Here is a 26,003-nt window from a genome sequence, read left to right on the forward strand (position 1 = left end):
GGGGGAGTTTGTAAGAAAAATGGACCCTAGGCTCATTTACTTTAGATTTTGGTGTTTGATGACCAATACAACCAAATTGAACTAATGAATTTGTAAGTGATTGTTTTGTAGTTCAATAGAGTGCAAGACGTGACTTGGACGAAGGCAACGTGATGATCTGATGGTCAACACCATAAGCAAGACCTTAGAAGCATAAGAGAAGACCCAAGATATCAAGCAAAGTCCAAGCACAAAGATATGAACCAAGCTGGACACAAAGATCACGAAGAAACGAGCTCACAGAGGAGATCAGACGCTGGCGGAAAGCGATCGGACACTCCGATCAAGAGGCTCGGCAACAGTGGGTGTGACCGGACGCTGCAGACAAATCGATTGAACGCAGGACTGCAGCGTCCGATTAAGTACAGAGAGGTTCTAGAGCGGTGAAATTGCGACCGAACGCATTTGGTGGCATGTGACCGGACGCTGGCAGCGTCCGATCAGTTGATCGTGGCTCTAACAGTCGGGACGACCGAACGCGTCCGATCAGGACGTGATCAGCGTCCGATCAGTAACAGAAAAGTAGAATTTCGTCCCCAACGGCTACTTTCTTCGTGGGGCTTATAAATAGACCCCCAACCGGCCATTTGAAGTAAGTGGAGCTAAGGAAACATATCTAGGGTGTTGATATATCATTTTAGTGATCTCTACTTGCATAGTGCTTTGTGATTCATTAGGTGATTAGCGTAGATGCTTTGCGAAGTGCTTAGGTTGATTAGACCACCGCTTATGCGCTTGCTCTAGGTTTAGGCCTAGTGTTTAGTGAGGTTTGCATATCTTTTACCACTCGGTGTTTGAACGCACCATTGTTGTACATCGGAGGAGCTTGTAGTCTTGTGAGATCACACCAACCACTGTTGTGGTGTGGCCGTCACTGTGTACCAGAGGGAATAAGGCCCATGGTGTTTCGGCTAGAAGCTTGATGGTGAAGACAGCGGGGAGCATCCGGGAGAGGCTTACCGAAAGGCATGTCGGAGACCCACTTGCGCATGGGGAAGGCCTGAGGCTATCCACGGAGTTGCCCGACCAGAAGCTTGGCCCTTGCGAGGGGCTCCAACGAGGACTAGGGGGAAGCTTGCGTGCTTCTCGATACCTTGGTAAAAATACCGGAGTCGTCGACGGAAGTTTGCATATCTCTACCTTGCTCTTTAGCTTTCACATTTACATTAATTGTATTACTCTTTTTGCGGTAGAGATAGCAACACACTAGCAAAATCGTAGTTGCACATTTAGATAATTTATCTTTTGCATAGGTTTTGCTAAGATTAGAAAAAGAGACCATAGTTTAGGGTTAGAATTTTAAATTGTCTAATTCACCCTCCTTCTTAGACGTCACGGTCCCCTATAATAGCAATATTTGGAGATGTTGAATGGTAATTTTCACTAAAATTTTGATGATTTCAGGAGCTCACTCACACCAACAACAGTTGAGCGTCTAATGTTCTTGTTGTCTAGAAGGAGTGTTGGTCCAGTCATCTTTGATTTAATCAATTTGTCGTCAATGTGAACATGTTTGCTTGCAATAATTGAAGTTTGAAACCACTGCTAGTCCGCCATCTGCTACTGGACTTTGAACTTCATGTATTCATCCTATTTGCTTAGCTTATAAGCTATATTTTTTCAGCCAACAAAAATATTTTTCTCTCACAATAAATTAGTCGACAGTACTTTCAGACATGGCTTATCAGCCAAGCGAATAGGACAATATTGGCTTTGTTATTGTAGTATTGAAACATGAACCGTTGAAATGGTTATTGTAGTATTATTTATTGTGCTAATCAACTATCTCCGTGTTCCGGTCAGTGTGCTGCAATACTTATTCGGTTGTATCCGGTGCACACAAAACACCGAACCGAAACACTGAACATCGAACGTGTCGGTTTTTGGTATTTGCCAACATCAGTCGGCTCTGAGTTATCTAGAACCGAAGTTTTTTTACACCAAAAAGACCGATTGTCCAGCTTTACTGTTAGCTGGGCTGATAAGCTATGACTGAAAGTACCGTTGACTAATTTGTTGTGAGAGAAAAATATTGTTCGTTGGCTAAAAAAATACGGTCTATAAGCTAAGTGAACGGAGCGAATGTAGTTACATCTCTTAAGGCTTCCTCTAATTGCTGGAAGAACTGATCCAAGACAAGATTTATAGATAATAACATACTCGGTCACTTACTAGTGGCAAATTCTAGCACCAAATTCTTCTAGTAGTAGTTTATTATCATTAGGAGGGTGTTCGGTTGATCCAGTTTGGAAGACGTGGACGACTGATTTTGGCTGATTCAATAGTGTTCTGTGAGAGAGAATAAGCTAAAACAAGCTGAAACAAGTTGAGACTAGATAAGAAGAACATGCTGTTGTTGGTGAATCTAAAATAATTTTTGCAGAGCCAAAAGGTGGACTACCGGAACAGCATGTGAAGGCGATGAAGAGCTATAGGCCTATAGCCATCAGCAGGGCACTATTTTTACTCGGTAGCACCAACGCATGATTCAATCAGCCTGTTCGTTTTGGCTTATTCGTTTGTATCTGGTTAATAATCAACGGTTTGAACAATGTTTTTTTTTCTCACATCAAACCAGCTAGCAGTACTTTTCAGTTATGGCTTATAAGCCAATTCAGCTGAAACGAACAGGCTAAATATTGATGGGGTGTGTGTTTTTGAAAGGCACTCGATGGGGTGTTGTGTTCGAATGTTTGATCAGAACTAGTCCTCTTCGTGGGACGGGGTGAGCCTTGGAGGATGGCCTAAGATCCTCATTCTATTTACTGTTTGAAAACATCTAGGCCTCTAGTTGGGTTTTGATGATTAATGACAATACAAGATTACTATGACTAACATGTGTTTTGCAGAGACAATTAAGTTAGGTCATGGTAATGGAGATCGATTGGGCAATCAAGGTTGTCATGCCCCTACAATGGAAATCGTTTCGGTTTTCAAAGGATGGACGACAAGGTTAAGAATGACTAGTTCTAAGTGTCGATTGGAGTTGGAGTGACACTTAGAGTAGTTTAGGACTTTGTTTTTTCTTTGGCCATACTATTAAGGGGGGTATGGACGGGTAGCTTGACCTAGGTGAGTCTAGTGAGTTAGGTGTGGTGCACACTTGTTAAAACTTGCTCTAGGTAGCTCCTATGAATGCCTAAGATCCTTTAGAGCAAACTTCATTCACATATGATTGAGAGTTGGAAGTGAATGGAGGGTCAAATGCTGACCGAACGCTGGCCCCAGTGCGACCGGACACTGGGCGCAGGGTCTGGTCAGTTCATTTGATCAGCAGTCTACGTTCGGTGCGACCGGACGCTGGAGAGGTCAAAGGACCGGACGCTGAAAGGTAGCGTCCGATCGACTCCAATAAGGTTCTAGAGAAGGGAATCTGCGACCAGACGCTTCTGGTCAGTACTGACAGAACCCTGAGGGTTCAGCGTCCGGTCGAGTCCAGTAAGGTTCTAGTAAGGGTTTAATGCGACCGGACGTATTCGGTCAGTGGTGATCGGACCCTGCCAGCGTCTGGTCAACTCATTTTCACTAGTTCGTGGGTTGAACTGACCGGAGCGTCCAGTCAATACGACCGGAGCATTCGGTCACCCCGTAGAAGCTCATAATAGTTTGTTTTTTAGGCTACCTTATAAATAGAAGCTCCACTCGTGTGTGGAGTTACTTTTGCTCATTCCAACAGCTGAAAAATATGTTTGTGAGTGCCAAGAAGAGCAAGGTCCTAGTGAGGTGATTGAGATTTGAGAATCCAAGAGAGTAGCCTCATTAGTGAATCAAGAGTAGTCAAGTGTGCATCCATCTTCTTATTAGGCTTCGCGTGGTCAAGTGAGAGTTTGTGCTTGTTACTCTTGGTGATCGCCATCACCTAGATGGCTTGGTGGTGATTAGGAGCTTGGTGATCACCCGATGGAGCTTGTGGGTGACCCAACTCAAGTTGTGAGTGGCTTTGGGTGATTCGCCGTGATGGAGTGTCGAAGAATCAACCCGTAGAGAGCACTTGATCCTTGCGTGGATCAAGGGGGAGCTACACGCTTGCGTGGGTGCTCCAACGAGGACTAGTGGGGAGTGGCGACTCTTCAATACCTTGGCAAAACATCGCCGCGTTCTTCTCTCTTTACTTTGAGCATTTACTTTGTGTATTTACTTTGAGCAATTCAATACTTGTCTTTACATTCATAGAATTGGTATGCTAGAGTAAGTTTGGAATATAGGTTGCAAGTCCTTTGTGTATTAGTTTGATAGAAACACTTTTCTAGGCACAAGGGGTTAATCGGGCTATCCGTAGGATTTGATTATTGTAAGAAAATTTAGAATTAGCCCAATTTACCCCCCCTCTTGGGCATCTTGATCCTTTCAATTGGTATCGGAGCCTTGTGCTTACGTTTTTAAGCTTAATCGCTTAGAGCAAGATGTCTCACGGGGATAGACCTCCTCCTATCTTTGAGGGAGATGACTTTCCATATTGGAAAATCCGCATGGAGGTGTACTTAGAAGCTCTAGACGTTGGTATTCTTAGAGCCGCCTCACAAGGCTTCCCAAAACCTCAAAATGCTACTAACCTACAAGGCGATGAGGTTAATTATGAAAAATAGAATGCAAAGACTCGCAACACCATCTTTAGAGGCCTTTGCAAAGATGTGTTCAATCGTGTAAGGAACCACAAAGACGCCCATGCACTATGGTCGGACGTTTGTGCGCTCCATGAGGGAACCAAGAGTGAGCATGAGGAACGCTATCATCTTGTGATTAAAAAGCTAAATTCATTTGAAATGCTTCCCAAAGAAAATGCTAATGAGATGTATTCTCGTTTAAATGTTCTTATAGAGGAAGTCAATGGGCTTGGACTTACTCAAATGTCACCATTCGATGTTGTGAGAAAGATCTTAAGTATCCTCCCCATTAACAAATATGGGCACATTGTGACCGTGCTACATCAAGGTGATCTTTCCGCCGCTACACCGACACAAATCTTGGAAAAGATCAATGCTCATGAGATGTATATGCACATCATGCCACAAGATGGCTCATCCTCTACAAAGAAGAAAGAGAAGGACTTAGCATTCAAAGCTAGCCAAGATAAGGGCAAAGCAAGACTTGAGTATGAGAGCTCAAGTGATGAAGATGATAAAGAAAGTCTTGCTCTCATGGTGAAGAAGACCGCCAAGATGCTAAAGAAGCTAAATAAGAGTGGCATCAAGTTTGACGGCAAGAAGAAGAAGTTCTTCACCAGCTCAAGAAAAAAGCCAATCTCTGAGATGGATTGCTACAATTGTGGCGAACTTGGCCATCTAGCTCATCAATGCACAAAGCCCAAGAAAGACAAGTTTAAGAACAAGAACAAGGGCAAGAAAGATGACTCAAGTAATGAAGATGAAGATGAGAAGAAAAAGAACAAGCCATACAAGAAGAGAGATGGCAAGAAGAGGGACTTCCACAAGAAGAAGAAGAGTGAAAAGGCATACATTGTCGGTGATTGGCTCACGGACATTGATTCATCAAGTGGATCATCCGATGATGATAGTGACAATGAGAAGATGGCTGCCATTGCTATTGATCTTACATCTTCACCACCACCATCGCCATCATCCTCTACACACCTATGCCTTATGGCCAAGGATGAACGCAAGGTAACTAAGAGTGATGATAGTAGTGATGATGAGCATGCTAGTGATGATGATAGCGATAGCGATGATGATGATTCACCTACATATGATGATTTTGTCAAAATACTAAGAAAATACACTAAGATCATTAGAAAGAGTAGAGCTACAAATGAAAAGATTGATGCTAAAAATGATTCACTCTTAGCTAAGTGTGATACATTGGAAAAGGCTAATGATGAGCTTAGAGAAACTAATGATGCTATATCATCCAAACTTAAGGAGCTCAAATCTTCCAAGAAAGAGCTTAAAGATAAACATGATAAACTTGAGTGGGTGCACAATGAACTCATCACTAGCCATAACAAGCTAAAAGATGAATACACTACTCTTAAGATTAATCATGATACTCTTGTTATTGCTCAAGAATTTTTACCAAATGAGCCACATGATGCTACTAACCATGTTGTCAAGATTGATATGGCTACTTCATGTGATGATTTAATTGATGAGAGCATTGAGAATGGATCTAGTAGCAAAGGCAAGCAAGTGGTTGAGTGCAATGACTATGATGAGTATGTCAAGCTCAAGAGTGATAATGAGAAGCTCATGAAAGATCTTGAAGAGATGAAAAGCCACAACATCATTGTGCTAGAAACTCTTGATCATGACAAAGAGTTGATCCTTGAGAATGAGAAGCTCAAAGAAAAAAACAAGAAGCTTAAGGAAGAAAAGAAAGATGATGCTCTAAAAGAAGAAAATAAGAAGCTCAAGTTGGAGAAAGGACATCTCAAGATTGGATTGAGCAAGTTTGCTAGAGGCAAGCATCTCCAAAGTGAGCTACTCATAAACACCATCATGAAGATGGATAGAAGTGGCATCGGATATGTGGCAAGTGTAGAGAAGAAGAAGGCTCAAGCTCAACAACAACAATCAAAGTCAAAACCAAAGCCAAAGATATGTTTTGAGTGTGGACAAGAAGGCCACTTTGCTCATGAGTGTCAAAGTCCACTGCCACAACCCTTGCCCAAGCATGCTAGACCCTTTGCTTTCAATGTTCACTACATGCTTAGAAAAGATTCTAGTGGAAAGATGAAAGTCATGTTCTTAGGACCCCCAACAAGAGTAGGCCTAAGAAGATTTGGATGGCTAAGTCACTTGTTGAGAAGGTGAAGGGCCCTCAACAAGTTTGGATTCCTAAAGCTTGAATCTCTTATGTGTAGGTGAACTACAAGACCAGTGAAAGTCATTGGGTTATTAATAGTGGTTGCACTCAACATATGACTGGTGATCCTCGTATGTTCACCTCACTAGATGAAAAGGTAGATGGACAAGAAAAAATAACTTTTGAAGATAATTCAAAGGACAAGGTTAAAGGATTGGGCAAAGTGGCAATATCAAATGATCATTCCATCTCCAATATGCTCTATGTTACTTCATTGAGATTCAACTTGCTATCCGTTGGACAATTGTGTGATCTTAGCTTTCAATGCTTGTCTACTGAGAAGGATGTTGTTGTATCCAAGGTAGATGACAATCAAGTGATATTCAATGGATTTAGATACAACAACTTATATCTAGTTGACTTCACCTCTGAAGATGCTAATTTGAAGACCTGCCTATTCACCAAAACAACACTTGGGTGGCTATGGCATAGAAGACTTGCTCATGTTAGGATGAGCTCACTCAAGAAGCTTATGAAGAATGATTTGGTGAGAGGGTTGAAGGATGTGAAGTTTGAGAAGGACAAGCTTTGTAGTGCATGTCAAGCCGGTAAGCAAGTTACAAACACTCATCCAACCAAAGCTTTCATGTCAACCACAAGAGTGCTAGAACTCCTACATATGGATTTATTTGGACCAACAACATACAAGAGTTTGGGAGGGAATCTCTATTGTCTTGTGATTGTGGATGACTATTCAAGGTATATATGGGTGTTCTTCCTTCATGACAAATCCAAAGTTGCATCTTGCTTCAAGAAGTTTGCCAAGAGAGCTCAAAATGAATTTGAAGTGAAGCTCAAGAAGATTAGAAGTGATAATGGGAAAGAATTTGACAACACAAACATTGAAGCTTATTGTGATGAAGTTGGGATCAAGCATGAAGTCTCCGCAACTTAGACTTCTCAACAAAATGGTGTAGTTGAAAGGAAGAACTGGACTTTGATCACTCTTGCAAGAACAATGCTAGATGAGTACAACACCCCCAAAGCTCTATGAGTGAAAGCAATCAACACCGCATGCTATGCATCAAACCGCCTATTCCTTCAAAAGTTTCTTGGCAAGACATCTTATGAGTTGCTCAATGAAAAGAAGCCAGACGTCTCCTTCTTTAGGGTGTTTGGTTGCAAATGCTACATCTACAAGAAGCGGCAACACCTAGGGAAGTTCCAAAGATGTTGTGATATTGATTTTCTTGTTGGTTACTCATCAAACTCTAAAGTATATAGAGTATTTAATCATGCCACTAGCTTGGTTAAAGAAACATATGATGTAGAATTTAATGAATCTAACGGCTCCCAAGGAGCACATGAGAATCTTGACGATGTAGGTGATGAACCATTGAGGGAGGCTATGAAGAATATTCTGGTGGGAGACATCAAGCCAAAAGATGATGAAGATGATGTAGAAGTCATTGATCAACCCTCTTCATCAAGTGTGCCACAAGATGGTGAAAAAGATGGGAGAGTAGAAAATAAAGATACTCATATCTCCCATGAGTAAATGGTGGTACAAGCACAAGATGTTGATGCTCCACAACCTCCTCCTCAAGTGGTCAATAAAAGAAATACACCTCTCCTACAAGATCATCCACAAGATCTTATCATAGGGAGTCCATCAAAGGGTGTAATGACTTAATCTTAAAAACTTGCTTCATTTATTGCTTATCACTCTTTTGTCTCTTGCTATGAGCCTACCAAGGTAGAAGAAGCTCTCAAAGATCCGGATTGGATCAATGCCATGCATGAAGAGTTGAACAACTTCACTCGTAATGAAGTTTGGACTCTTGAAGAGCGACCAAAAGGTGCAAGAGTCATTGGAACAAAGTGGGTGTTCCGCAACAAGCAAGATGATTAAGGTGTTGTTGTGAGGAACAAGGCAAGACTAGTTGTAAAGGGGTTCTCTCAAGTTGAAGGGTTGGATTTTGGAGAGACCTTTGCACCGGTTGCAAGATTACAAGCCATCCGTATCCTTCTTGCATATGCATCACATCATGAAATGAAACTATATCAAATGGATGTGAAAAGTGTATTTTTAAATGGCTTTATTAATGAACCAGTCTATGTTGATCAAGCTCCCAGGTTTGAAGACCCTAGATATCCTAATCATGTTTATAGGTTATCTAAGGCATTATATGGGCTTAAGCAAGCCCTAAGAGCTTGGTATGAGCGCCTTCGGGACTTCCTCATTGAGAAGGGCTTCACCATTGGGAAGGTTGACACCACACTATTCACCAAGAAGCTTGATGGACATATCTTCATTTGTCAAGTATATGTTGATGATATCATCTTTGGATCATCAAATAAAGACTCATGCAAAGAATTTGGTGAATTGATGTCAAAGGAGTTCGAGATGTCCAGGATTGGTGAGCTTACATTCTTTCTTGGTTTTCAAGTCAAGCAAATAAAAGAAGGCATCTTTATCTCTCAAGAGAAATACATAAAAGATCTTCTCAAGAGATTCAAGATGGATGAATGTAAGCCAATCAAAATACCAATGCCTACCAATGGATATCTCGACCTAGATGAGGGAGGTAACCCATTGATCAAACTCTCTACCGTTCTATGATTGGTAGCTTGTTATACTTAACCACATCTAGGCCCAACATCATGTTTAGTGTGTGTATGTGTGCTAGATTTCAAGCTAGTCCTAAGGAAACACATTTAATTGCTGTAAAAAGAATCCTTAGGTATCTTAAGCATACACCAAGCATTGGCCTTTAGTATCCCAAAGGAGCTATATTTGAGTTAGTTCGCTATTCCAATTCAGATTATGCCGGATGCAAAGTGGATAGAAAGAGCACATCTGGAGAGTGCCATTTGCTTGGTAGATCACTTGTGTCTTGGTCCTCCAAGAAATAAAATAGTGTGGCTTTGTCCACCGCTGAAGCAGAATACATTGCCGCGGGTGCTTGTTGTGCACAAATTTTATACATGAAACAAACTTTGCTAGACTATGGCGTAGTTCTAGAAAAAGTACCTTTTTTGTGCGATAATGAAAGTGCGGTAAAACTTGCAAATAATCTGGTTCAACACTCTCGCACCAAGCACATAGATATCCGCCATCACTTTCTAAGAGATCATGTTGCTAAAAATGATTTATCACTAGAAGGTGTAAGAATCGAAGATCAATTAGCGGATATCTTCACTAAACCGCTAGATGGGGCTACATTTTGTAGATTGCAGAATAAGCTCAATGCGCTTGATTTTAGTAACTTCACTAAAAATTGAGCTTGTGTTGTCGCTTGCATTCATTGTAATATACAACATGTTTAATTTTTGGCAATGCATATAGGGCTTGTCTAACATGGTCAAGATAACCACCGAAAAGTGTGTGAAGAAGCTTAACCTTGGATCAAACTTGACAAGCAACTAGATTTACTTACATAGTACTACATATACATTGATGTTGTTTTGTCGTTTTGTTCCATTTGCCCTCTTATTGCCTATTTTCTTAAAAAGAATTATAGCCTAAGGCAAAATATTTTGAAAATATGAGGGTTTGAGAGAGTTCACTCACATCAGTCCCAATTGGTATTTATTTGGATCTTATTCAAGTTGGGACTTGATTGGGAACAGGCAGCGTGAAGGAACTTTGAAGATTTGCTGGAAAAGGTGTACCGGACGCTGCACCGGACGCTACTGTCTAGCATCCAGTCAGTTCACAGGAGGTGAACTGCTGGTGAAGGAGTGACCGGATGCTGCGTTTGTGCGTTTGGTCAGGAAGGGATCCAGCGTCCGGTCAATTGAAGGAAGAATAGGCTGTACTGACCGGACCCTGCCTGCGTCTAGTCATGGACCACTGGACATGTCCGGTCCCAATTCCAGAGGAATTGGACCTCTCTAGAATCGACCGGACACTAGGTGGTAGCGTCCGGTCGCTACCACTGGAGCGTCTGGTCAGTGGATCTCATGTGGCTTCAGGACTCTTTTCGTTTCCTTTCTTATCGTGTTTGGGGTCCTCATTTAAACCACAGCCCTTGTGTCTTTTCTTGACCTAACCCGTACGCCGTCATGTTAGCCACCACGCTGCCGCATATCGCCGAGCCCGTGCCAACGCCACCGACCTGCTCCACGCGCTGCCAGTCCACCATAGCCGCGAGCCTCCCATCTCCCATGACCGTGCGCCTAGCACTGCCAGCCAGCTTCGCTCGCCACTGCGCCGCTGCAGCGGAGCCCGTAGCCAAGCCTCTCCATGCGTCCAAGCCATGCACACCAATGACCCCCTCGTGCACTCACCGTGTACCCTCCGTGCCAGTGTCGTCGTCAGCTCCCCAGGCACCGAGGGTCTCTCAAGGCCATTGATCCAAGCCCTAACCTTTGCATCCTCCATCGTTGGGCTTTCGATCTACCCTAGTTGGTTCCGAGGTTCCCCCGCGTGATGTCTTTTCTTTTCCCAGATCACTGATCGTCAGGTAGCTTGCCTATCGTCTCAATTTCGTACCTACATTGCTTGCTTCCTAGGTTTTCGCATCTATTAGATATATCGTATTTATTTGTATATCCATCTATTCCATCATGCAGCGAGTCGGTGCCATTGAGGTTCTTGTGACATTGTCAGTCAACTCAGAGCCAAGCTCACGAGTAAGGATCGAGGCCAAGCCTCGGGAGTGTTAGTTTAATAGTCGATCTTCATCAGCGGCAGTTCATCCTCTTGTCAGATCAGATGGCTCACACCAAGAACGTTGGTGGTGGTCTAGGTGATGACGATTAGAGGCCCTCGCCTCGCCAGCCTACCGGATCGAAAGGCAAGGCAACGAAGCAAGTGACATCCAAGAAGCACAAGTACCCCGACGCAGAGACAGCGAGAGCAGCAACTGTTGTAGAGGCCGCAGAGCGTGCCGAGAGAGGAGGCGCTCATAGTGGTATTGTCATAGCAGATCCACAGCTCACACCAGCACAGAGGGCAGTAGTTGAGGAGGCTGAGCGTCGTCATGGTGGTCCACCTAGGACTATCATGATGGCAGGACCTCGACTGGCTATTGAGGAGGCTCAACCTTAGGGGGAGTCCCAGCAGGAGGCATAGCAGCAGCCCCCACCAGCAGAGCCTTAGCTAGCTTAGGAGACTCAGGAGGGTCAGTAGGCCGAGGAGACCGAGCCAGCACCCCAACTACGCCGCTCTGGTCGGACCAGTGCTATAGTTCCACTGAGGCCAGCTACACGGCACAGGGGTTCACACCCACTGCCTAGACCACAGGGGTCGCCTCTAGTGGTACATCTTGACTTGAGGCCCGCCATAGCCAGACAGGTTCGCCAGCTGAGATTTGTTGAGTTTGACATGTGGTTCCCTTCGAGTAGAGATGAGAGAGCAGCTGAGGGGTTCTACACACCGCTCTAGGAGGATTTCTATAATGCCTATCTCAACAGTGGGACAGTGTTCAGATCTTAGAGAGTCTATAGCTTAGAGTCTATTGTGGCAGCAGCTGGAGAGCACATCCACCCCTACTTGTCATATTTGCTAGAGCTCGCAGATCTAATTGACTGGATAGGAGTATATGTACCTTCTTGGGTTCAATAGTTTTATACTTCACTCTACATTGATCCGCATCACAACTTCATTCACTTTGCATTCAATGGCAGAGATTACAGGGTGATGAGCTTTAGGGCCTGGGAGATACCGAGACTATAGGATCAACCTGTCAAATTGCATGAGGTATGTTATGGACAGTAGGAGCCTCCCAGGCGTCCTCATGGAGGGTTGGTGCCCCCTATAGATCTGGTGTGACATTGCTTCAAGGAGCCCTTTGGTGAGGGGTCGAGCAGGAACCCTAGTGACCTGACTCCTACAGCTCATGTGCTAGAGGCTATTATCAGGAGGACACTACTTCCCAAGTTGGGATACAGAGAGGGTCTGACTTGCCTACAGCTCTAGCTCCTTAATGTCCTGATGCAGCAGACCGTGTTCGACATTTGGGACCTCCTTCTATTAGAGATGGAGGATACTATTGCTGAGGGCTTCAAGGGTCACAGGCAGCTTCCTTATGTACATTGGGTCACATTCTTGATGCTCAAGTCTGTGTAGGTCAGGACCCCTGAGATGGTTGCAGAATACAAGGCTGCCACCATAGAGTTTCCTGCATATAACATGGCGCAGAGGATCAGGCATAGCACTCCACAGGCACCCGCTCAGCCTAGTCGTCATCCAGATGTTCCAGAGTCAGCAGCTTAGTAGGACGAGATCATTAGAGGCATAGCCGCTATAGAGGAGGAGCAGCTTGAGGCACAGCAGGGGATGACTGAGTCCAGTGATAGTTCAGATGATGACTATCTGCCGATTCCTCAGATGCCTCCACGTAGACATGATGCAGAGGCCGGTAGTTCCAGCTCAGCTCCACCAGCACCATAGACAAACCCCGCATTGATTGCCATTCTTTAGCGGATGCAGCAGGATCAGGCACGACAGGCACAGGAGACCGCTGCCAACTTCACATAGTTCCAGGCTCATCAGGACGAGTTCTAGAGGCAGCAGCAGCTTCTCCAGCAGCAGCAGCAGATGCATCACCAGTAGTTACTCATGCAGTAGCAGCTTATGGGATTTATGCAGCATGTAGTGACAGCACTTGGGGCCCCACTGCCACAGCCTTTGCCCTAGCTTGCTCAGCCTGCCACCACTTCGACGACTCCAGTTGTATAGCCCAGTGGGATTTAGAGTCAGGGATAGCCTCCAGCTTAGTTTGCTTCACCTATAGTTCAGGTGTCCCAGTGATTGTCCTCACCGGTGGTTGCCCCGCAGTTCACTCCATATCACACGGGCTTCTCACCGGAGCAGTCACCCTCGCTATTTGTGCCTGACATGTCAGTCTCCAGAAGTCTTGGAGCATCTTTCAGCGAGCTGACCGGCATGCCTACACCACCTCATATGCATACCACCGGTCCTTCCACAGTAGCCCCAGTTGTAGTGACTATTCATAGGCTCCCCTCGTTGTTGCCTCTTCTGATCCTATGACAGACGTACTAGCAGCTTCACAGGCAGCACCTGCCCCAGCTCAGACCCAGATCGCTTCAGCGACACTTCCTGCTATAGAGGGTCAGTCTGTTCAGAGTTCAGGGTTAGATGATGATGGTGCCCAGTTCTAGCTTACTCCACGTACTTCAGCGCCCGACTCATCCGTTGCAGCCTCGTCGACCGCCCCTTAGGTTTTGGTGTTTGACAGCCAAAGGGGGAGAGGGTCTGAGTATGTAGACTTAGGGGGAGCATCATTTAGGGGAAGCTAGTTATCTAGTATTAGCTTATTATATATACATTTGGAGTTTTATCTGTGTGATATACTATTACTATTATGCATTCGTGTGTTACTTTCATGCATACTATTATATCTATGTGATAGTGCTATCTACGTGATTACGATATATGCCATGTGTGCTCGCTAATTTACATTATTTATATATCATATCACTTGTGTTATGCTCATTTGCCTTTGCTTCCGCGTTTATACTCTGATGCAAATGAGCTTTGTTACTCGTACTCATGCTTAATTCATATCCTTTGAGTATATTGTGTTGGCTTGGGTCATATAAGCTTGACTAACACTTTTGTTCTTATCGACAAAAGCTTATATGAACCAAGCCCATCAAAAACCTCACTCTTTCACATACTCGAGGTGGTATTGTCATCAATCACCAAAAAAGGAGAGATTGAAAGCATCTAGGCCCCTAGTTGGGTTTCAGTGATTAATGACAATACAAGATTACTATGACTAACATGTATTTTGTAGAGGCAATTAAGTTAGGTCATGGTAATGGAGATCGATTGGGCAATCAAGGCTGTCATGCCCCTACGATGGAAATCGTTTCGGTTTTCAAAGGATGGACGACAAGGTTAAGGATGACTAGTTCTAAGTATCGATTGGAGTTGGAGTGACACTTAGAGTAGTTTAGGACTTTGTTTTTCCTTTGGCCGTACTATTAAGGGGGGTATGGACGGATAGCTTGATCTAGGTGAGTCTAGTGAGTTAGGTGTGGTGCACACTTGTTAAAACTAGCTCTAGGTAGCTCCTATGAATGCCTAAGATCCTTTGGAGCAAACTTCATTCACATATGATTGAGAGTTGGAAGTGAATGGAGGGTCAAATGCTGACCGGACGCTGGCCCCGGTGCGACCGGACGCTGGCCGTAGGGTCCGGTCAGTTCATTTGATCAGCAGTCTGCGTTCGATGCGACCAGACGCTGGAGAGGTCAAATGACTGGACGCTGAAAGGCAGCGTCCGGTCGACTCCAGTAAGGTTATAGAGAAGGGAATCTGCGACCGGACGCGTCCTGTCAGTACTGATCGGACCCTGAGGGTTCAGCGTCCAGTCGAGTCTAGTAAGGTTCTAATAAGGGTTTAATACGAACGGACACGTCCGGTCAGTGGTGACCGGACCCTGCCAGCATCCGATCAACTCATTTTCACTGGTTCGCGGGTTGAACTGACCGGAGCGTCCGGTCAATACGACCGGAGCGTCCGGTCACCCCGCAGAAGCTCGTAACGGTTTGTTTTTCAGGCTGCCTTATAAATAGAAGCTCCACTCCTGTGTGGAGTTACTTTTGCTCATTCCAACAGCTGAGAAACACATTTGTGAGTGTCAAGAAGAGCAAGGTCCTAGTGAGGTGATTGAGATTTGAGAATCCAAGAGAATAGCCTCATTAGTGAATCAAGAGTAGTCAAGTGTGCATCCATCTTCTCATTAGGCTTCGCGTGGTCAAGTGAGAGTTCGTGCTTGTTACTCTTGGTGATCGCCATCACCTAGACGGCTTGGTGGTGATTGGGAGCTTGGTAATCACCCGGCGGAGCTTGTGGGTGACCCAACTCAAGTTGTGAACGGCTTTGGGTGATTCGCCGTGACGGAGTGTCGAAGAATCGACCCGTAGAGAGCACTTGATCCTTGCGCGGATCAAGGGAGAGCTACACCCTTGCACAGGGTGCTCCAACGAGGACTAGTGGGGAGTGGCGATTCTCCGATACCCCAGCAAAACATCGCCGCGTTCTTCTCTCTCTTTACTTTGAGCATTTACTTTGAGTATTTACTTTGAGCAATTCAATACTTGTCTTTATATTCATAGAATTGCCATGCTAGAGTAAGTTTAAAATATAGGTTGCAAGTCCTTTGTGCATTAGTTTGATAGAAACACTTTTCTAGGCACAAGGGGTTAATTGGGCTATCCGTAGAATTTGATTATTGCAAGAAAATTTAGAATTAGCCCAATTCACCCCCTCTTGGACATCTTGATCCTTTCACTGTTCATTAACTACTACGGTCCTCGTTGGAATGACGAGCCTCAGAGTTAGAGGATGATGACCTAACTATCTTCGTTCTATTTACTGTTCATTGCAGAATGGCTAGCTAACTTCTATTTACTCAGGGAAAAGCGTTTATTTTTCGAAACAGTTAGTATTGATGACACAGAATTCTCAACACTGGAGTTCTAATTGACTACTATTTTTTTTGGGTGCTAATTAAATCTGAAAAGAGCAGAATGGCCTAGCTATCTTCTATTTACTCAGGGAAAAGCATTTATTTTTCAAAACAATTAGCATTGATGACGCAGAAATCTCAACACTGGAGTTCTAATTGACTAATAATTTTGGATGCTAATTAAATCTGAAAACAGCACTCCTGTAAGTAATCCGATAATAAAACAACGGCATTACAGGTTCCAAACCTGTATTATATTCTGCTGTATAAAATCACCAATCAAATGAACTGTGAGAACCAGCGTTGGAGCACATATTTTTACATACACAATACCAATGTCAAGTATATTGTCAAGTATATTTGCTTGCCATTCTCACTGACTACAATTTTAGATCTTCCGGGGAGAGGAAAGATGCGTATAGAAAGTCCAATGGCCTTGGTGACTCCTCTCTGTAGATATGAGTCTGCAATATTCAGCAGCTAGTTAAGTACCAAAATTGAATTTCAGCTTCAATATTTAAATTGCACAATGCAGATCAAAGAATGTCAAAAAACAAAATCACCTTGCTTTCATGAAACTTAAAAAAATGGAACTAAAAGAGAGGAAATAAAATATAACAATAATGCAAGCAATATTATCTCAGTCTCTATGAATTCATGTCATATTAGATGCTGTTTCTCCAAGTAGGTTCTCCCTAAAGCTTGGGACTTGGACACATAGCACATCCATTTTGCAGACAGAAACATCAATGGAAGATGATTGCTTGGATTCTTATATGTCCTCAACTCAACTTTCAGAATATCAGAATAAAAGGGTAGAGCACAAAGCAAAAACTGACAAGGAAATAAGGTTCTTCTGTAATGCCTTAGTTTTATCAAATGATTGTCATATTATGTACCATGTTTCCTCAAGTAGGTTGTCCCTAAAACAGGGACTTGAGTCCACAGGACATCCATTTTGCAGACTAATCATCACTAGGCAGTCTCGCAAAGTAATTTATTTTGCTGATAAAACATTAGCCAGAAGAAAAGGCATAAACATCTCACCAATGGATAATCATTACAGGAGCAATAACATACAGCTAAAGAACCAATCTGTCATCAAAGCAAGTCTCACGCACACTATACATGCAACAAACTAAGACAAAACATTAGGCCTTACTATTTATAAACCTCAGTAAATGCCCGTGTATCTCATTTGAATGTAGGACCCCAAGTAGGTTCTCCCTGAATCAGGCTTGGAGTTACCTACACCTCACATGTTGGGCAACTCATCATAGGTTAATGTGAATGTCACGTCCGGCCTAGTTTGAAAATTTGGTCTATAGTGGCCTATGTGCATGTTAATGATATATTGTGGGGGTTTAGTCACATCTTGGTTGCTAAAGGTGGGTTAGTCCAACATATAAGGCTTCTAGAGTCCATCTCACCATCCCTGGGTTAACCATTTTACGTGATGCGAGGACGAAAGCGTAAGCGGGATGGTGGTAGGTGTGGTTCGCTTAGCGTGCAGAGTGGATCTGAGCCATTTGGACTCTGGGGCGTTATAAATGGTATCAGAGCCGACCTTCGCGGCTACGGGCGCGTGTGGGCTAGGGGCGCGGACATGGGGTTCATTGCACGTGTAGGCCTTGCGTGGCACATGTGTCGGCATTGGGTGCACGGTCGCGTGTGCTAAGAGGGTCGTCGGGCCCTTTGAGGAGGTGTATGTCACATCCGGCCCAGTTTAAAATTTGGCCCATAGTGTGGCCCATGTGCATGTTAATGAGATATTGTGGGGGTTTAGTCCCACCTTAGTTGTTAAATGTGGGTTAGGGTTAGACCAACATATAAGGCTTCTAAAGTCCATCCCACCATCCCCGGGTTAATCCTTTTACGTGAAGCAAGGACAAAAGCGTAAGTGGAATAGTGGTAGGTGTGGTTTACTCAGCGTGTAGAGTGGATCTGAGCTGTTTGGACTCTAGGGCATTACAGTGAAGGTGAAAATTGGACACATTTAGTTCATAAACTTTCAGATATAACAGTGAAAGATAAGAAAGAGTTGAACATAACATAGGCAAATATTTAAACCAAAACAACAGTGCACAAAAAAAACACCTCACAAAATGCCCATAAAATTCATTTGAATGTAGGACTCTAAGTATCCTTTTACGCGAAGTGAGAACGAAAACGTAAGTGGGATGGTGGTAGGTGTGGTTTCACTCAGCGTGTAGAGTGGATCTGAGCCGTTTGAACTATAGGGCGTTACAGTGAAGGTGAAAATTGGACGCATTTGGTTCATAAGCTTTTAGATATAACAGTAAAAGATAAGAAAGAGCTGAACATAACATAGGCAAATATTTAAACTAAAGCGACAGTGCACAAAACAAAAAACACCTCAGAAAATGCCCATAAATTTCATTTGAATGTAGGACTCCAAGTAGGTTCTCCCTGGCAAGTAGGGACTTGGAGCTGTCTACACCTCACATATTAGGCAAATCATCATAAGCAAGAAAAGTTTAAGCACATTTCTCCATCTATGTTCTGCCAAATAAAATAATTATGGACAATTTCATTCAAGAACAATATCCACCAGGAAAAATAACGCATATACAGTGTTCAAAATGTTGTTAAATGCTTTGTTCATAAAGCTCAGTAAAGCCCATATATCTCATTCCAATGTAGGACCCCAAGTAGGTTCTCCCTGAAATTCAGGGACTTGGAGTCATCTACATATAATTCAAAGGGCGATTCATCATTGCCTAGGAAAAGATTTTCAATTCAATATTACAGACTTGGCAATACAACAAAGGGAATTAAAAGCTGATGCTTATCAACTCATCATAACAATAATCATCAAATATTAAATAAGCTAAGGACAAGCAACCTCAGTGCTAGTTGATTTAGTGAAAATTTTTAGAAGCAATAGCACGACAGGAAATAGTAAGCTTCCACGTTAAACTCACCTATAATTGTTACATGCCTCCATGACTGGGCTGCCTTGAGATTGAACATTCTCAAGAAGCCAAAGGTGAGGAGAGGCACATTTACATACATAAACTAAACTACTAATTTGATCTGTCAACCAAAATCACAGCCTAATCACAACGAAGTCGGCGTGACCTAATCACAACGAACTCGGCGGTGACCAACAATATATTAGGTGAGAACGTAACATTTGCAAGGAAAAGCTTACCCTCCATCGTGTTAGCCTTCTTATCCGGTGAACTAGAAGGCTGAGAAGAATGTCACACCCGGTGACCACCACTGAAGCCGTCTTCACTACTAGCTTTACGTATTGCAATGTATTACGTTTTCATTATTGTACTGTCATGTGGGGCCATGTGGCCAGAGACTGTAATGGCACATAAGTGCCCAAACCATGTGCAGTGTTCGGCAGACTCTTTTTCATTCGGTGAATCCAAGTCGCCAAGGCAGAGGGCTTGCCCTACTGGTGTCCTTGTCCCGTACCCTGATCGTGCTCACGTCGATGGCGATTAGCCGGCGGCCAAGGGTGTGACAAGTGGTATCGGAGACGTTCTATCCTTGGCATGGGTGGCGGGCGCTCATCGCTCCTTATCACCGCTTCTACCTCAGCTCCAACAACCTTTGACTCTGGATCCGACGAACCACCACCACCACCACTACAACGGTGCTCATCCCCTCCTCGGTAACCTCCCAAAATTGTTCGCTTAGATCACAGTTCGTAATTCCGGTGGGTAGGTGATCTCTGTCAACGCCCACAAGGTGTTCGACGTGAGGTCCCAGAGGTCCCTCCTTTGGTTGAACTAGGTCAACAGCGGTGTCGGTGTTACCAAGCTTGAGCACCACCACATCCACCTTCTACTCTCAGCACACCACCACCCATCCCCTTGGATCCGTGTCATCTACAACTGTGTCTCGGTTTCATTCAAATCCTTCATCATGGCTCCATTAAAGCCATCCAAGTAGACTCAGATACTCCTAGACAACATGTCGAAAAACACTAAAGAGGAGAAGACTCGATGGGATTAGGTTATGGAGCACTTTGATCTACTATTCACTAGAGTCAATGACATTGGAGAAGTCCAGCAACAGATGAAAACCCATATGGACATCAGAGGCCAAGCAATGGACAACTATATAGCTGAGCAACAATTGATAGCCCAACAAGTTAAGGCTAATGGTGTAGCAGTCGCCCAACTCACAATGAGACAGTTTGACAATGATGGGCCTTTTTCAGATGATTCTTCACTATCTAAAATTTTTGATGAGAAAGACGACTTTGAGAATGTGTTTGCCAGAAACAAAGGCACTCACAAACCGGAATCATCCAAGACAAGGAGGCCACCTCCTAAGCATGATAAGAGCAATCCTTTGTCGTACCAAGCTATGCCCAAGATGCAATTTCCAAAGTTTGATGGTCAGAACACAAAGATCTGGAAAGATAATTGCCTGAGCTACTTTGAGCTATATCAACTGCCATAAGGGATGTGGATTACTGTAGCCCACCTACATTTTGAAGGGAATGCTGTGAAGTGGTACCAAGCATATAAACAGAACCACACTTTCAAGAATTGGGACCATTTTTGTTCAGTGGTAGAAGAAGAGTTTGGATCTGATGATTTCAGAACTGCCATGAATACTCTACTGGATCTTAAGCAAACTGGCACTATTGAAGATTACACCTCATAGTTTTAGGCTCTATAGTATGATGTTACCATGCACAACTCACACTATGATGAGATGTTTTTCACGCCACAGTATATCAGAGGGCTTAAAGAGGAGATAAGGACTACTGTAGAGCCTCAAATGCCCCAGACGGTGCAAAAAGCATCAACCATTGCTAGGATTCAACAAGGGATGCTTGAGCAAAGCAAAGCCAGATATAACCGAACCAATTCTCAGGTCAGGACTTATGGACCGCCAAAGACTAAATACAAACAACCACAACAAGAATCAACCCTATGGAAGGACCGACAATTACGGGACTATCGCAAAGCAAATGGCTTGTGTTTCTCTTGTGGTGAAAATTTTGTGCTAGGACACCTCGAGGTCTGTTCCAAGCGACAAAAACCATAAGTCAATGCTATTGTGCTCAATGACTTGGACAGTGAATTATCTAATGAAGTCCTTAATGAGCTAGCAGTGGAGGACCAGTTGCATGAGGAGTTCAGTCAACTCTCCCTCAATGCATTATCCAGTCTGAACAGTACAAGCTGCATTAAATTGAAGGCTAGAGTCAAAGACAAAGTTCTTCTTATACTAGTAGACAGTGGCAGTACTCATAGCTTCATTAGTTCACAGTTTGTTGAACTGGCTAAGCTACACACAGTGCCCACTAGTACTAGGAAAGTAAAACTTGCAAATGGTTGAGGGCTGCAAACAGATAGGATGGTGCCTCAACTCCAATGCTATTGTCAAGGTCAAAGTTTCACTAATGACATGGTGGTACTAGGAGATGCAACCATATGATGCCATATTAGGATGTGATTGGCTCCAAGCACACAGCCCCATGGAATGTGATTGGAAGAACAGAACCATCAAATTTTCTAAAGAGGGCAGGACAGTGACACTTCAGGGGTTGCCCGAGCCACCATTACAACTGTCATCCATCTCTGCCACAAAGGTTTATAATTCCACTAAAGGTAATGATATATGGGCCTTTGTCCTATTAGACCATACCCTAGATTTTCCCCCCACCAAACCACAACAAACAAGTCCACATCCAGATGAAATCCAAAACCTCCTCACTGCCTACAAGGATGTATTCACTGATCCAAAAATCCTACCACCACAAAGAACCTATGATCATGCTATCCCACTCATCCCTAGCTCTATTCCCATCAATTCCAGACCATACCACTACTCTCCCTTACACAAAATAGAAATAGAGAACTAGGTACAGCAGCTCTCATAGGCAGGACTCATAGCTCATAGCCACAGTCCATTTGCATCTCCAGTGCTTTTGGTCAAAAAAAAGATGGGTCCTGGCGGTTCTGTGTGGATTACAGGAAATTGAATGACATCACAATCAAAAATAGATTTCCAATGCCAGTAATTGAGGAAATATTGGATGAACTCTCAGGAGCTAAAGTCTTCACAAAACTAGACATGAGGTCTGGATACCACCAAGTTAGGATGTTGCCTGAGGATGAACACGAGACTGCATTCAAGACACATCAAGGTCATTATCAATTCAAAGTCATGCCTTTTGGCTTGACCAATGCACCAGCTACCTTCTAGTGTGTCATGAATGAAATCCTCCAACCATTTTTGAGGCACTTCATCTTGGTCTTCTTAGATGACATATTGATATACAGTACTTCTCTAGAGGAACACACCAAACATTTGGAATAAGTGTTAGCTACTCTGAGAAAACATCAGTTATATATGAAGGAATCCAAGTGCACATTTGCTAAGGATAGCTTGGAATACTTAGGCCACATCATCTCTTCTCAGGGGTCTCCACTGATCCAAGCAAGATACATGATATGCTTCAGTGGCCTATGCCTACTTCCATGACTGAGTTGAGGGCCTTCCTAGGATTAATAGGCTATTATAGGAAATTTGTCAAAAATTATGGGATCATGGCTAAACCTTTGATAGCCATCCTTCAGGCTCAAACATTTTGCTTGGAATCCAACAAGCACAAGCAGCTTTTGATGATCTCAAAGTGGCAATGACAAGAACTCCTAGTTTTGGCCCTACCCAATTTTCAAGAACCTTTCACAGTGGAAACAGATGCCTGTCAAGATGGGATAGGAGCTATCCTCATGCAGAAGGGACAACCTATTGCATACCTCAGTAAGGCTTTAGGGAGAGAAACATAAATCTTTATCTATATATGAAAAGGAGTTCTTAGCTCTCATCATGGCTGTAGAAAGATGGAGGCACTATTTGCAGAGAGGAGAATTTTTCATTCAGACTGACCATAAGTCATTAGCTTATCTAAATGAGCAAAATCTCCACTCTGACATGCAGAGAAAGGCAATGACTAGGCTCATGGGATTACACTTCAAAATCATCTATAAGAAGGGAAAAGATAACATTGCTGCAGATGCCCTGTCTAGGGTGGCACACATGATGGCTCTTCAAGCAGTATTAGTAGTCCAACCAGCTTGGGTACAGGAAGTTCTCAACTCCTACACCACTGATTCAAGAGCACAGTAACTATTGCAAAGATTGGCTATCACTAGCCCAGATAACCAAGGATACAGCTTGGACAGGGGCATCATATGGTACCAAGGGAAGGTGTGGATAGGCAGTAATTTAGCTCTCCAGACAAAACTCATAGCAACTTGTCACTCCAGTGCACTGGGGGGTCACTCAGGTATTGCTGCAACTTACTACAGACTCAAGAAACATTTTGCATGGAAAGGGATGAAGCAAGATGTGGAAAATTTTATGAAACAGTGCACCATCTGTCAACATGCAAAACATTCACTTCAACACCCTATGGGTCTTCTGCAGCCTTTACCCATCCCACAAGGGGTTTGGCAGAATTTGACAATGGATTTTATAGAGGGCCTTCCAAAATTAGAAGGGTGCAGTGTCATTTTGGTAATTGTGGACATGCTAACAAAGTATGCACATTTTTTACCAGTCAAGCACCCCTATACTGCTGCTACAATTGCTCAGCTATTTATGGATCATGTGGTTAAGTTACATGGATTACCAGCCTCAATTGTCTCTGACAGGGACACCATTTTTGTTAGCCATTTCTGGAGAGAATTATTTAAACTGTATAAGGTCAACTTGCAACTTAGCACTGCTTATCATCCGCAAACGGATGGACAATCTGAGAGAGTCAATCAGTGTCTAGAAATGTATCTAAGGTGTGCTGTGCAAGACTCTCCTAAATCATGGAAATCATGGCTTTCTTTGGCAGAGTTATGGTATAACTCATCATTGCATTCTGCCTTGGGTTGCTCACCATTCAAAGCATTGTATGGTTATGAACCTAACATTAGAGTAGTGCCATCTCTTCCACCCACCACAACTGCATTAGTAGCTGATATTATTGAACACCGTGAGCTTCATCTGCAATCACTGAAAGAGCATTTGGCAAGGGCACAAAATAGAATGAAGCTGGTGGCAGATTCCAAATGCCAGGATTATCAATTTTCAGTTGGTGACAAAGTGCTACTAAAACTATAGCCCTATACTCAGTCAACTGTAGCCAACAGACCATACCTGAAACTGGCCTACAAGTATTTTGGTCCTTACACTATGCTACAGAGGGTGGGATCAGTAGCTTATCGGCTGCAATTACCAGAAGGATCATTGATTCACCCAGTTTTCCACATCTCGCAACTGAAACCATACACTGAAGACTATACACTAGGTTTTGACACTTTGCCTGTCCTTACTAACTTGGATGCAGCTAATACAACGCCATGGGAAATCATTGATCGTCGCATGGTCAAGAAAGGCAATACTGCCGTACCTCAAGTGAAGCTAACCTGGGTGGGTTTGCCTGATACTACAGCAACCTGGGAGGACTACTATGTTGTCAAGAACAGGTTTCCTGAAAGCACCAGCTTGGGGGCAAGCTGCAACTCAAGCAGGGGAGATGTCACACCCGGTGACCACCACTAAAGCCGTCTTCACTACTAGCTTTATGTATTGCATTGTATTACGTTTTCATTATTGTACTATCATGTGGGGCCGTGTGGCCAGAGACTTGTAATGGCACATAAGTGCCCAAACCACGTGCCGTGTTCGATAGACTCTTTTTCATTCAGTGAATCCAAGTCGCCAAGGCAGAGGGCTTGCCCTATCGACTGTCCTTGTGCCGTACCCTGATCATGCTCACGTCGACGGCGATTAGCCGGCGGCCAAGGGTGTGACAAAGAACTAGTGGCCACCGTAGGTGCATCGTGGGAGCAGCACCCACCGGGGCCGTGGTGGTGGTGGTGCTTCTTCGGCTGCGGCTGCCGGAGAGGCTTGCGCATGCCGAACGCGTCCTCCCCGTTAGCATAGTACTTGGCCTCGATGTTGTGGATCTGGTACCCGAGGGTGGAGGTGTAGAGGTTGAAGGTGACGTGGTTGGATTGGCGGACATGGAGGGAGATGTACTCGGCACCGAAGACCTGGTCCATGGCTGCCTGCGCTACGGACATGAGCTTGGTGGCGAGCCCGAGCTTGCGATGGGAGCGGAGGACCGCGAGGGAGGTGATGTGGCCGTGGCAGGGCTCGGAGGGGTCCTCCTCCATCTTGGCGAGCACGTAGCCGACGATGCGGCCGACGTAGTCCTCCGCGACGAAGGGGAGCTGCGGCCACGACAGCATGTGGTAGAGGTATAACTTCACCTGGTAGTTCTCCGGTAGGCACATCAGGTTGCACGCCTGCATCGCCAGCAGGTCGTTGATGGTCGCCTACCGGATGCACACCATCTTGACCTCTGCCTAATTCTAACCTCTACGCTGTCTGATGCGGTGGATTCGGTGGTTCTCCGGCGAGATGAAGAGGATGGTGAATTGATCAATAATCCCATGTCTTTTTTTTGCTGAGTAATCTTGGATCAAGACATACAAGGCAGCATTGGTCAAACATAAGTCGCGATGGTGATGCGGACGGCGGCGGCCGCTAGACCTGAGACCTCTGTTAATCTCTACCATGTCTGTCTCTTTCTCTTTTTCTCGGTCTCTATCTCTGGCTCCGTCCCTGCCTGAATTTATCTACAGCTACCTCTCTATATCTCACGAGTATTTTGAAGAGTCATTCTCACTCTCTGTCCTTAAAAAATTCAGAATAGAGGATGGCAATATTTAAAGATCCAATTGAAGAAACTGT

General features: G+C 44.0%; 1 protein-coding gene, 2 non-coding genes and 1 pseudogene across 3 annotated transcripts; all 4 read right to left on the reverse strand.

The window, feature by feature from the left end:
- Positions 1–17,418: 17,418 nt before the first annotated feature.
- On the reverse strand, positions 17,419–17,529 carry LOC136498744 (small nucleolar RNA Z278; annotated as a pseudogene).
- A 1,092-nt stretch (positions 17,530–18,621) lies between these two features.
- LOC136498742 (small nucleolar RNA Z278) lies at positions 18,622–18,736 on the reverse strand. Its single transcript, XR_010769746.1, has one exon. It is a non-coding gene; the product is annotated as a small nucleolar RNA Z278 (small nucleolar RNA).
- Positions 18,737–18,875: 139 nt separating this feature from the next.
- LOC136498743 (small nucleolar RNA Z278) lies at positions 18,876–18,989 on the reverse strand. Its single transcript, XR_010769747.1, has one exon. It is a non-coding gene; the product is annotated as a small nucleolar RNA Z278 (small nucleolar RNA).
- A 3,224-nt stretch (positions 18,990–22,213) lies between these two features.
- On the reverse strand, positions 22,214–25,664 carry LOC136496168 (N-terminal acetyltransferase A complex catalytic subunit NAA10-like). Its single transcript, XM_066491865.1, has 2 exons — positions 25,009–25,664; positions 22,214–22,371 (listed from the first exon to the last, which is right to left on the reverse strand). Exons 1-2 carry the CDS (start codon positions 25,559–25,561, stop codon positions 22,214–22,216), a joined length of 711 nt encoding a protein of 236 aa, XP_066347962.1. The 5' UTR covers positions 25,562–25,664.
- Between the last annotated feature and the right edge of the window lie 339 nt (positions 25,665–26,003).

This window comes from Miscanthus floridulus, chromosome 12, assembly GCF_019320115.1.
Source record: "Miscanthus floridulus cultivar M001 chromosome 12, ASM1932011v1, whole genome shotgun sequence".
Lineage (NCBI taxonomy): Eukaryota > Viridiplantae > Streptophyta > Magnoliopsida > Poales > Poaceae > Miscanthus > Miscanthus floridulus.

Excerpts from the sequence above, each read along its gene's own strand:
- LOC136496168 (XM_066491865.1), bottom strand. The coding sequence starts at position 25,561 with ATGCAGGCGTGCAACCTGATGTGCCTACCGGAGAACTACCAGGTGAAG. Across the intron at positions 22,372-25,008 it reads TCGACGTGAGCATGATCAGG|TCTCGTGTTCATCCTCAGGC; the intron begins GTACGGCACAAG and ends TCTTGAATGCAG.